Source organism: Hippichthys cyanospilos, chromosome 14, assembly GCF_059441005.1.
Source record: "Hippichthys cyanospilos isolate Australia breed blue-spotted pipefish chromosome 14, RoL_Hcya_1.0, whole genome shotgun sequence".
Lineage (NCBI taxonomy): Eukaryota > Metazoa > Chordata > Actinopteri > Syngnathiformes > Syngnathidae > Hippichthys > Hippichthys cyanospilos.
Genome location: NC_142382.1, coordinates 1,591,573 through 1,604,107, shown reverse-complemented (window position 1 = coordinate 1,604,107; position 12,535 = coordinate 1,591,573). Strand labels below are relative to the sequence as shown.

The window sequence follows — 12,535 nt, the reverse complement described above, 5'->3', positions numbered from 1 at the left end:
CTATGTAAAGATCAAAGGACAAAATTCTGCGCAAAAATGAAAAAATATCCCATGTGCTTCATGAAGCTTCATTTGTGTTTTCATGCAATTTGACCTTTTTTGGGGCTTTTTTTGGCGGGCAGGGTGAAGAAGCTGCGGGAAACCCTGGTGGCCGTGCAGCAGCTGGACAAGAACATGAGCAGCCTGCGGACCTGGCTGGCCCACGTGGAGACGGAGCTGGCCCAGCCCATCGCCTACGACTCCTGCGACTTCCAAGACATTCAGCGCAAGCTCCAACTGCAGCAGGTTCGGACTTGGATTGAACTCGTCGGATCCCAACGACTTATTTTTACGCTTTTAGGAGTCCGGACAATGTAACGATGTCTTTGAGATCGAATGGGTTAAGTTACTGTTTAAAAGCATTGAAAGTTCGGCTATAATTCAAGTTCGGCGGACCGAAATAAAAAGCTTAACGGGCCGCACCTGTCAGGACGTGACCGAATTTTTGTTTTTCTCTCTCCAAGGAGCTTCAGAGCGACATCGAGAAACACAGCACGGGCGTGGCGTCGGTGCTGAACCTGTGCGAGGTTCTGCTGCACGACTGCGACGCCTGCGCCACCGACGCCGAGTGCGACTCCATCCAGCAGGCCACGCGCAGCCTGGACCGCCGCTGGAGGAGCATCTGCGCCTCCTCCATGGACAGGAGACTCAAGTGGGACCTCGTCGTCCGTCTCCATCGTGCGACCGGGGCCTCCCGCTCCCCGCGTTGACGCCGTAAATGGCGTGTGCCCGCGCAGGATCGAGGAGACGTGGCGTTTGTGGCAGAAATTCCTGGAGGATTTTACACGCTTCCAGGAATGGCTGGACGCCTCCGAGAAGACGGCCGCGCTGCCCAACTCCTCGGGGGTTTTGTATACCGAAGCCAAGGAGGAACTCAAGAAATTTGAGGTACCTGACAGTATCTGAGAGTAAAGTCTGAATTCTGACTTTGAACTTTAAGGTTAGAATTATTAGAATACAGTCAAAATTCTGACTAAAATCCTGACTGAATTTGGAGAAGAGAATTCTGACTTTAAAGTAAAAAATCTGACTTTAAAGCCACAATTCTAAGACTAGTCAGAATTCTATTTATTCTTCAAATTCTCTGTCAGAAAAAGTCAGAACTCAGAGAGAAAAGTCCAAATAAAGTTTGACTAAACTGAGAATTTTGCAAATGTTCAAAACGACCACTTGTAAAGTGAGAATTCCGACTTGGAACTCAGAAGGAATCGGATAAAGTCCAAATTCTCAGCGATACGCAATATATGCCGTAACCAAGCATAATTTGGATCTTCGTCCCGTCGTTTGTTCGCTAGGCCTTCCAGCGGCAGGTCCAGGAGAACCTGACGCAGCTGGAGTTGCTCAACAAGCAGTACCGGCGCCTGGCCCGCGAAAACCGCACCGACGGCTGCAGCGGCCTGAAGGAGATGGCCCGCGGCGCCAACCGGCGCTGGGACGACCTGCACAAGAGGGCGGCCGCCATCCTCCGACGACTCAAGGTCCTTTCCCAATTTCCGGACGGAAATCTGCGTTTCCTCCTCGAGATTTTCAGTCACGCCACGATACGAAAATTCAGACCATTCTCTGAATTCTGACTTGAAATCAGAAGTCCGACTCCAAAGTGAGAATAATCGCTTTAAAATCGCGACGTTATCGTGCGGATCCTCACCGGTGCGACAATCGTGACTTAGGAATCGGGCCCGTTTTCTTGCGGCTTCCCGTGCCGCTTTGGATTCCGACACGTTGTTTTTCTTCAGCACTTCATCAATCAGAGGGAGGATTTCGAGACGGCCAGGGACGGCATCCTGGTCTGGCTGACGGAGATGGACCTGCAGCTCACCAACATCGAGCACTTCTCCGAGTGCGACATCCAGGCCAAGGTCAAGCAGCTCCGGGTGAGAGGAACGCCCCGCTCGTCCGTCATCCCGCAAAATGGGCGGCGGCGTTTGCACGCAAATTGTCCGGCAGTCCTTCCAGCAGGAGATCTCGCTGACCGCCGCAAAGATCGAGGCCATCTTCCAGCAGGGCGAGGCGCTGATCGAGAAGAGCGAGCCGCTGGACGCCGCCGTCATCGAAGAGGAGCTGGAGGAGCTGCAGCGCTACTGCCAGGAGGTCTTCGGACGGGTGGAGCGCTACTACAAGAAGCTCATACGCCTCCCCGTAAGACCTCGCTTGGGTGGATTGTTTAAAAAGCGACTCGGCATCATTTCTTATTTTGCGGGCCACGTGAAGTGATGCGGCGGGCCGGATCTGGCCCCCAGACCTTGAGTTGGACACACGTATACCCTAGGAGTATGTGAAGGCATTTTAGGGCCTACGTGAGATTTTAATAGACTCATCGGCGGGTTTCAGGAAATCTAATTTCGCTCATTTTAATGCCGGAACAAGAGCAATACGTTTTTCTTTTCAAATTCGCAGCAAATTCATTGAAACGTAAAGCAATTTATTGCTATGTTTTGCTTGTGTTAGTATATTAAACATAAAGCACGGATGACGTTTGAGGGCTTTTTTGGGCTGAAAAAAAATTTCACATCAAAAACTTTGAAATCTCTTGACCAAAAAAGAAAATACATGTCGGAAATGTTTTTGAGGGGATTTTTAATTTTTTTTTTTATCAATTGAAAAGATTTGATCTGATTTGCAACGCTTTTGTAGTGCTTTGGCGCCATCTTGTGGCATCACTAGATAAAGACAGTTTCAAGCTCTAGGGGGGGTGCGGTTCTCGGGATTTAGTCGCAACTGACGCCGCCAATCGTCCTCCAGCTGGCGGAGGACGAGACGGAAACGTCCCTGTCGGACCGCGAGCTGGAGCTGGACGAGGCGGGCGACCTGTCGGGCGACCTGCCGCCCTGGGGCGAGCGTCTGGGCGACGGCTTCCTGTCGCCGCTGCCCTCCTCGGGCCGCTCGGCGGCCTCGCTGCCGGCGCAGCTGCGGACGGAGCGCTCGGGCCGGGACACGCCGGCCAGCGTGGACTCCATCCCGCTGGAGTGGGACCACGACTACGACCTGAGCCGCGGCTTGGAGAGCGCCGGGCGGGCCCTCCGCGAGCAGCAGAGCGAGGAGGCCGAGTTCCCGCAGAGGCCCGCCTCCGCTTTGTCAGGTCGGTGCGCCGCCAAGCCAAATGTTGCGCCATCCGTCGCCCGATGGTGTCGTAAATGTCGATGGTGTTCTAAAACGGGGGGGACGCGAAATCTCATTAAATGCTTTTTCATGCCGTGACAGGAACAGTTTCCTTTCAAATTAAGAGCAAATGAACTGGAACACGATTTTTTTTTTTTTTTTACTTTGAGTGTTCATTTGTTTGGCTTGAACATGTCTGTTTTGTTCCTCTTCTCGATCTTTCGAAGCGCGATCTCAGTTTTCGCTTTTTACTTTCTGGCTCATTGTTACCTGATTGTGTATTTCTTGACACTTGTCACTGATACAAAAAATTGCAGAGTTGATGATTGTTTCGCGTATAAAGATAGCATTTTTTTAGGCTTTTTTTTGCACAACCAAATCACACAAAATGCAAAATGCGACAAGACTGCTTTCGATTCAATTGAAAAGAAAAAAGGTTGCTCTCATGTTTCAGTTCAATTGCTCTTAATTTGAAAAGGAAACTGCGCTATCCCCGCCCCTGCATTGAAAATAGATCCACTCAGAGATACCGCGGTCGAGTGTGTTTGTGAAAAACGTCCGGCGGTGAATGCGTGTGCTTGCCGATGTGTCTTCCAGATGTAGCCATCCCGGAGAACCCGGAGGCCTTTGTTAAGCTAACAGAGAAAAAGCTGAGGCGCTGCGCCGGTAGGCAACGTGCTAACAAAGCTAGCATGCCTCAGAGAATAACAAACACTGTGGCACTTGGAATAGCTTTCAGCACTTTTGGGGATTTGTCTTCATCTGCACTTTTGGGTTAGCGAAAGCGGCACTTTTCTAACACCGGAGGGGCGGGCTCCGTTCCATTTCTTTTCGGTCTCCTCAATTTGCCAAAAAGTGCCACCTGAGAGAAATGGAGCCGAGCCCAGCCACTTCTTTCTCACTTTGCTTGCTGTCGTGTGGCTATAGAGCTTTTCACCGCCGCCGCGTCGCTCGTTTTGCCGGCTAGCGTTCTTTTCCGTGTCGGCCGATCCAGGCCAAAGTAGTCGAGAAAGCGGCGTTCTTCTCTCACGCCAGGTATTGCGTAGGAGGACGCAAAAGAAAAACAATGTTGACGGAATTCTCACTTTAGTCAGAATTTTGACTCAGAATTGTGACTTTTAGACTCTGTGACGGAACTCTCGGGTCAGGATTCTGATTTTAGAATTCTGACTAAAGTCTAATTTTCGCCTAAAGTCATAATCTGACTGCAAACATCAACAAACAAACATCAAACATCAGAATGGTTTTCGTCCTTTTAGTAGTAGCTAGTGTGCAATGTGCAATTTTTTTTTTTTTTTTGGGGGGGGGGGGGGGGGGGGGGCACTCTTTTTTTCGGCCACCCGCTAGCACCGTAGCGCCATCACAATGAAATGCATGGCGTGTCGCCTCTTGGTGAAGGGAGAGCTTTTCACGCGGAAACACCACGCGTGGCGTTAGCATTAGCGTGACCGTGATCCGCCGCGTATCCGCAGGAGAGCTGGCCTCGTCCGAGGCGGCGCAAGCCGACGCCGGCCGCGGCCGCGCCGCCGTGGCCGTCGACCTGGATGCTTCCTACATGGGATATGTATGTTCACTTTTTAAAAAAAATCCAAAGTACGCGTTTGAACGAAGTCCTCATTATTCTCATCCCAAATCGTTGTCAGATGAGACTGCTGGGCGAATGTCGCGGCAACATCGACACGGTGAAGCGCATGGGCCACCAGTTGAAAGAGGAAGACGACTCGGCGTCCGGACTGGCCAATCCCGCCGGTTCCGAATCCCAAACGTCCGGTGGGTGACCGGCCCGCCCACCCGCATCCTGTTAAATTTAGGCAAATCTAGGACATTTAATAAACCACAAACATGAAGGAAGACAACTAGGTTTTTTCCCGCGAGGAGAGCGGATCTTCTCAGATCTCTTTCCGGTCCGGTTGCAAATCCTCTCCGCTTCGCATTTATTCGTATGTGTTGGCCCTAGTCTCATCACACGTTCTTCACCAACAGCTCCGACAGAAAATATCCACGTCCACCAATATGCGTGTCTTTTTTTAAAAATTTTTGTCGCTGGCGGCAGGCGTGATCGAACGCTGGGAGCTCCTGCAGGCTCAGGACCTCAGCAAGGAGGTCCGCAACAAGCAGAACCAGCAGCAGTGGCAGCAGCTCAACTCGGACCTCAACAACCTCCGCGCGTGGCTGGACGAGGCGGGCCTGGAACTGGAGCAGCAGCGGAGGCTGGACCTGGCCACCGACGTCCACGCCATCCAGTTCCGCATCAAGAAGCTCAAGGTCAGAACGTCGGGTCCTCCAAAGGACTCGTCCGTGTCCAGGGCGGGGCTGAACCGGGTCGCCTCGCGTCCGTCCAGGAGCTGCAGAAGGCTTGGGACAAGCGCAAGGGCATCGTGCTGTCCGTCAACCTGTGCGCCTCCGACTTTGTCCACCGGGACACGGACGAGTCCAAGGAGCTGCGGGCCAAACTCAAGGACGTCAACAACCTGTGGGACAAGATGGCCGCCTCCTTGGACGAGTGGCGCTCCTCGCTGCAGGGGGCCCTCATGCAGTGTCAGGTGGGGCCGACCCCCAATACCCTACAACTTGCTTGGGGCAACTTCGGCTTTGTCAAACATACTAAAATCGAGTTTCTCATTATGAATTGTCTTTTTGTCGGTGCACGAGCAATTATTTTTTTCCAGACTTGAGCTACGCCCTCTGTTTGGGGCATGGCTGAAAAATCTTTTTTTCTCCTCCATCAGTAAAGTAATCGGTATTTGTACTTGTTGGGGCAAACAGGAGTTCCACGAGATGAGTCACGGTCTGCTGCTGTGGTTGGAGAACATCGACCGCAGGCGCAACCAGCTGGTCCCCATCGACCCGCTCCAGGACACCGACACCTTGCAAGAGCATCATAAAGCGCTCACGGTACGCACATTTCTCAATTCCAGAGCAAGTGCCACCACTGATCAATTACTGCTGTTTTAAAAAAAAAAAAAAAGTTCTACTTTTGATAGGCAGATCTATCAATGTTCAAGTTTTGAAAGCTAACTGGCCAAAGGTTTTTTTTAATGATGGAAAAATGAAGCCTCGTGAAGCACTTGTGATGTTTTTTGCTCCTCTAGTTGGCGCTCTTTTTGTTAATTACATTTATTCCAATTGTACTAACCTTTATCTTTGGACCCTGAGCATCAAGGAGTAAAAAAAAAAAATATATCTCAAGTGCTTTGTGAGGCTTCATTTTCTAGATTTTGCCTCTTGAAATTTCTACACTTTTTTTGTGATGGGATAATGAAGCCTCATGAAGCACTTTTTTTGGTTTAATCCCCTCTAGCTTTCTCTTTTATCTCTGAACCCAGAGCATCATCTAGAGTAGTCCAAAAATATATCACAAGTGCTTGGTGAGGCTTCATTTTCCAGATTTTGCCTCTTGAAATTCCTCCACAATTGTTTAGTGATGGGATAATGAAGCCTCATGAAGCACTTGTGGATTTTTTGTTTAATCTCCTCTAGCTTTCTTTTTTATCATTGAAAAAAAACGCATCATCTAGACTAGAAGAGTGAAAAAAATATCACGTGCTTCACGGAAGGTAGTGGAGATTTTTTCTGATGGCGAATGCGGCGTTTGCAGCAAATCCGCCAGGAGCTGCTGGACTCGCAGCGCCAGGCGGCGTCGCTGCAGGACACGGCGCTGCAGCTGCTGGTCAAGTCGCAGAGCGGCGACTGCCTGGAGGCCAAGGAGAAGGTCCACGTCATCGGCAACCGCCTCAAGCTCCTCCTCAAGGAGGTCACCCGGGACCTGAGGGAGCTGGCCGCCATCCTGGACATCAGCTCCAGTCAGCAGGTACGCCAAAACCACGAGCAGATGGAGGAAAAGGTTTGGCCTTGAAAAGTTTCACGGTCACTTCTTGACTAAAACGTGCTAAACGCTTGCAAATGGATTCGCTGATATTTGGGTGGACAGGATCTGTCCTCCTGGTCCTCGGCGGACGATTTGGACACGGGATCCGGGTCGCTGAGTCCCGCCTCCGGGAGGAGCACGCCCAGTCGGCGCCGATCGGTAACGTATCCGCCTCCCTCCTCTTTCACTCTATTGGCACCTTTCACACAAACTTCACGGGAATTTGTCCAATCAGAAAATTGAGATTGGACGCAAAATCCGGAGAGAATTGACCGCGCGGACGGATCGCCGCTTCCTTTTTCCGCATTTTCTGTGGAAAGTTTTCTTCCAAAATGGCTGAAATTGTTTATTTTTTGTACTCCGGATGAAAGGTTGCGCAGTGTGAAAGGGGCTATCAAGCCGCACCCCAAGAACGAGAAAAATTCACCCCCGCCCCGCCCATGCCAAGAATGATCCCGGACTCTTTTTCCGCACTTCCAGCTCTCCTCTTCACTCTCTCACCTTCTCAAATTTTGCCATATTCCCCAGTAGTGCCCCAATGCGGGAATTTTTCCTTCTCGGATTTCCAGCATGGTACCTCCAGGTGACTGGAGAATCTTTCCCACCGGTCAGCCCCTCCCGGAACTTTTCCTCACGCTAGTTTGGATCCCAGCGAATGGCGCCAATGTTTGCCTTTTAGCCAAATGGACCTTTTCACCATGATGTCGCAAAAGGGAGCTCGCGTGGCGCCGCCGAGTCAATTAAAAAAAAAAAAAAACGTTTGCAAGATTCTGGCTTTTATTTCAGAATTCTGGCTTTTATTTCAGAATTCTGGCTTTTGAGGCAGAATCCGGACAAAGTAGAATTCTCACATTCGAGTGAGAATTCTCACTTCAAATCTGAATTTTGATTCCAAAACAAGAATTGTCACTCTAGTCAAAATTCTGAATCCTGATCATTCTTCAGAATTCTGGCGCTCGCCTTTCAGAATTCAGACAAAGTCTGAGAATTCACATTATACTCTGAATTGTGACAGAGTTAAATTTGCGACTCTAAAGCAAGAATTGTGACTCACAAAATTCTGACGATTCTCAATTCTGACTTTTAAGTGAGAATTCTGACTTTTAAGTGAGAATTCTGACAGTCGTGAGAATTTAATAGAGAACTTGAAAGTCAAAATTCTAAGAGACAGAATTCTCAGATTTATAGTCAGAATTCTCTGACTTTACCCTTAGAATACTGACTTTTCAGTAAGAATTCAGACAAAATGAGAATTCGCACTATTCTCGGAATTCTCACGTTAGTCAAAATTCTGACTAAAGTCTGGATTTTGATTCGAAAGCGAGAATTTTCCTTCCGGTCAAAGAGCCGAACTTAGGTTTTCGAGTCAGAATTCAGACAAAGTGAAATTTCACATTTTATTCTCAGAATTCTCACATTGGTCTGAATTCCGACGTCAGAATACTGACGTTAAAGTCTTTACGTCATCGGTCGAGTTGCGTAAGCCGGCGTGTTCCCGTCGACAAAACATTCTGAAAAGGTTCTGGAAGCATGCGGCCGCCATGTTTGTTTTTTTCTGAGGCGTCACATGCGAAGGGGGCGTGGCTCGGGTGGCTTCTGTCTTGATTTTCCTGGACTGAAACTTTTCTTTTCTTTTATACCCCCCCCCCCTCCCCCCTTCCCCCGTTCATTGCAAACAGCGGCGGGGCAAATGTTGTGGGTCACGGCGCCGAGACCCCGCGAGCGCTCCACGGCACAGGTACATGGTTCTGTTGGTTGCCGGCGTACTCGCCGCATCGTGCAAGTCTCGCCGACTTCGCCGCCATTACGGAGCGCGCCAGGGCATCGCCTGCCGCATTCAACATTGTTACTTACACCAACGTGCCACCAGATGGCACCAAAGCACAAACTCCAATTCAAAAATCAAAACGGTGGTATTATTATCATTAATATTAATACAACATAAATACGGTAGTCACGGTGGATTTTTTTTTTTTGCACCTCAAAAATTTTGATTTTTTTTTAATGCTCTTATATATATATATAAAATATATGTAATATTGTATTATATTATAATTATATATTATAATTATAATTGTATATTATATAATATGTATAATATGTATTATATATATAATATATATTATATTATACAGTATAATATAATTATACGTTTTATTAAAGAAACATCTCTACAGTAAACCCCTAAATATTTACAGCACCCGTGGTGGATATATATTTATGCATATATTTATGGTAGTCAGTGTCTTTTTTTTGTACCAATCAAAAGTTTAGGAACAGCTTCAAATTCCAAAATTGGTCTGTAGTTTACGCAGTCCCGAACTTGCTGTAAATATGAAGAAAGATTTGTAGTCAATCAATGTGATTTTTGGCCTTACCGCAGTGAATGATTTTTGCTCCAACGGCGTGGTGGCGCTGACGACTTGCATGATGTTGCGCAAGTCTAGACACCCTGGCGTAGGCCCACTAACCAGCGGGTGCCCGCCCGCCCGCCCGCTTCCTGCTTTCCAAGGAATTTCTGCTGCGTCATAATCATAACAAGCAGCTGGATTGACCCCACGTTTTTCTCCTTACTAGCTAACCGCAAGGCCCCGCCACTAGAGGGCGCACTCCCATCCCTTCCTCCCTCTTTTTTTTCTCGCTCTCTCACAGCGATCACTTGTTTGCAACCAACAAGACTATTTGTCTCTGACTTTTCTTCCTTCCGTCGCGTCCCCAAGTGTGCACCCCGCCTTTCCGCTTTCGAGGACATCCCGCCGTCCCGTTTTTCAGCTTGGGCCCTTTGTCTCGTATTCACTGGCAAAACTTCTTCCCCCCTTTTCGGGGCTCAAAGTGGCCCATTTCCTCTTCTGTTTTACGCGCGTCTTGTCACGTCCGTTCTTGTGTCCGTTTTGTGTCAGCAAGACAGCAAAGTTAACGCCGAAGAAAGGATTGGACAGGTTAGGGTGCCCTCTATTGGGGACACTAGGACTAAGCAGGTAGCTCCAAAAAAAATGGGATAAAATGGTGTTGATTGTTTTTTTTATTTGAATTATTTCTAAATATGTATTTTTTCATTTGAAAAAAATACATACATAGTTATATAGTTATATATTTCTTTTATTTTTCAACGGTCAAAAAAAAAAACATTTTTAAAAAAAGCTGTAGTTCAGCACCAGTGTCCTGGTATCACTGTAAAAAATGGTTCATATATATTTTTAAAATGTTCATTTATTTTTTTTCTCATTTGTATAAAATAATAGAGAACTTTTAATAATTGTTGCACCGATACCTTTTTTAATGTGTATGCTTAGAAATATATGCTATTACTTTTACCTTTTAAATGATTGATTTTTCATTTTTTCATATTGATTTGTTATTTTTCATATTTTATTTGCTTTATTTTTAAAATGCAAATGCACAAGTCTTATATTTATTTGTGACTTTTGTAGACTGTAGTCCCGCCCCTTTTTCTTGGTTTCCCGCACCAAAAAAGTGACTTATACTCGCTAGCCGTCGTCTTGAATTTGGATTTTTTTTGCCGAAATGTTCCGTGCACTATTTGCCAGGTGTCGCAACGGCGCTGGGTTCGCTTCCTGCCCTTCTGACGCGTCGCCGCCGCCCTCGCCGCCGCCCTCGCCGCCGCGCTCGCCGCCGCCCTCCCCGGCCTGGGCCGCTTGGTTTTCCGGCCGCGTCCTGCGGGTGGCGCTGCCGCTGCAGCTGGCGCTCCTGCTGCTGCTGGCGGCGGCCTTCCTGCTGCCCTTGTCGGAGGCCGACTACTGCGCCCACTCCAACAACCTGGCCCACTCCTTCTACCCCATGCTGAGCTACACCAACGGGCCGCCGCCCGTCTAGGACAACAACAAAAAAAACGCACCAAAGTAAATGGCTGAAAAACGTCCCCACTTAGTAACGCTAACAAAACAGCAAGGTGTATTTTTGTTTTCCGTCCCCGGCGTGCGGTTGAAAAGCGCCCACTGTCACTTTTTAACGCCGAGATTATTTTTAAAGAGAGCCATCGTGGTTTATTTTTTCAACATATCAAATACTATGGAGACGGATAGAAACTATTGTATTTTTTTTGTACGCTCTTGCGGTATCCCGCGTCAAGAGCTGAAGATGAATATATATGAAAATGTACTGTATATAATGTTGATGATAAATGTATATGCGAGCAGCAGAAACAATGAATGCCAAATCTCCATTCTGACATCTTGGTTTTTTTGTTTTTTTCCAACATAAAGGGCCTATATTGTGCTATTTTTAGCTTTCCGCAGTTAAATATATGCATAGAAATGGTGGAATCTTACCTTTGGAAATTGAATTTCTTATCAAGCGTTAGTTGTTTTTTGTTTTTAAGTGACCGCATCTCTAACCAGGAAGTGAAAGGTCTCGTTTACCGAAGCCGCATCTCTCACTGTGTGTAAAAGAAATTGTTTGAAATGCTAAAATGAAGCGGAATAATACTTTTGGGGTGTTTGGGTGGAGAAAGTAACGTTGTAACATGTTTAAAAGCTCCAAAAAGTTGAATTTCCATGAGAACGCGTCACTGTTGAATTTATTCTGTCAAGTTGGTGAATGTGTGAATGGTGTATTGACTGTGCTTTTTCTTTAACCACTAAATTAATTTGATTCTATATTTTATAAATCTTTAACAGAGTGCATATTTATTTGGTTGACATATGTGTATCATAGGCCAGAACAAACATTTGATCTGGTTTAATTGTTAAAAAAAAATATTAAAAAAAATATATTCGGTAGTATAATGTCATTTACAATATATTTATTTTTAACTAAACATATATAAAATATTATTTGAAAATCTAAAAATGCATTAAATCACTTTTTTTTTTCAAAAATTATTTGTACACCAGTTCCAAGGGCTTTTATGTATATTAAAAGTAGCCACATGTCTTTTTTTAAATATTAATTTGACATTATTTTTAATTGTAGAGCTGTAAATTATGCTGGCTGTTTCATAGTATTAAAATGACATTAAAAAAACAATTATTGCCAAATGTATAAAAATATAAAAGCAATGGCAAACCTGAAAGGACTTTTTTTGTTTGTTTTTTTATTTTGAATACAAGTATCCTGGCCAGCTCAAACGAGCAATATTATGAGCCACCAAAGAGGTCGCTGTAACTGAATCTCAAATACCGTTCTTCGAACAAAAACACGTGACTTATTTTGAACACCTTTTTCGTAAACCGAACTCTTCTGTAAATTTTCTGTGCGAAAAATTAAGATGGTACAAAAGTAAAACATTGAAAAGAAGACTCAAGGTCAGTTTAGTGCGTAGTATACGCTATCCCTGAGTGAAGACTGAAAGGCTTCCAATGAGAATGTGCAGACTTTTTGTAACCAATTTTACGTTATTATACTGCAATTACGCTTATGAATTTATGCATATTAATGACTGGTTGAAGAGGAATAATAAAGTGGGAGCCATACACAAACTACTCTATTGATTTGCGTCTGAGCCGTGTTTCAAATTTATGCCCGCAAGTCCTTAAAATTGGGAAAAGTACTATACAGTATCCAAACAGG

General features: G+C 46.3%; 1 protein-coding gene across 11 annotated transcripts in view; it reads left to right on the top strand.

Annotated features, from left to right (window-relative positions):
• syne1b (spectrin repeat containing, nuclear envelope 1b) overlaps nt 1-12,452 on the top strand; it is a 74,899-nt gene extending 62,447 nt beyond the window's left edge. For 8 of the 11 annotated variants that reach the window (XM_088434008.1, XM_088434009.1, XM_088434005.1 and 5 more), the window contains 17 exons: nt 123-285; nt 504-691; nt 777-927; nt 1,335-1,517; nt 1,776-1,913; nt 1,987-2,178; nt 2,782-3,118; nt 3,736-3,804; nt 4,611-4,702; nt 4,782-4,908; nt 5,192-5,403; nt 5,481-5,681; nt 5,905-6,033; nt 6,737-6,949; nt 7,070-7,165; nt 8,686-8,744; nt 10,555-12,452. In XM_088434008.1, the coding sequence (XP_088290134.1) occupies nt 123-285; nt 504-691; nt 777-927; nt 1,335-1,517; nt 1,776-1,913; nt 1,987-2,178; nt 2,782-3,118; nt 3,736-3,804; nt 4,611-4,702; nt 4,782-4,908; nt 5,192-5,403; nt 5,481-5,681; nt 5,905-6,033; nt 6,737-6,949; nt 7,070-7,165; nt 8,686-8,744; nt 10,555-10,840 (2,836 nt within the window). In that variant the 3' untranslated portion in view covers nt 10,841-12,452. The remainder of the gene's footprint in view (nt 1-122; nt 286-503; nt 692-776; nt 928-1,334; nt 1,518-1,775; nt 1,914-1,986; nt 2,179-2,781; nt 3,119-3,735; nt 3,805-4,610; nt 4,703-4,781; nt 4,909-5,191; nt 5,404-5,480; nt 5,682-5,904; nt 6,034-6,736; nt 6,950-7,069; nt 7,166-8,685; nt 8,745-10,554) is intronic. The other 3 variants (XM_088434013.1, XM_088434006.1, XM_088434011.1) reach the window with 2 other exon arrangements.
• Nucleotides 12,453-12,535: the final 83 nt, after the last annotated feature.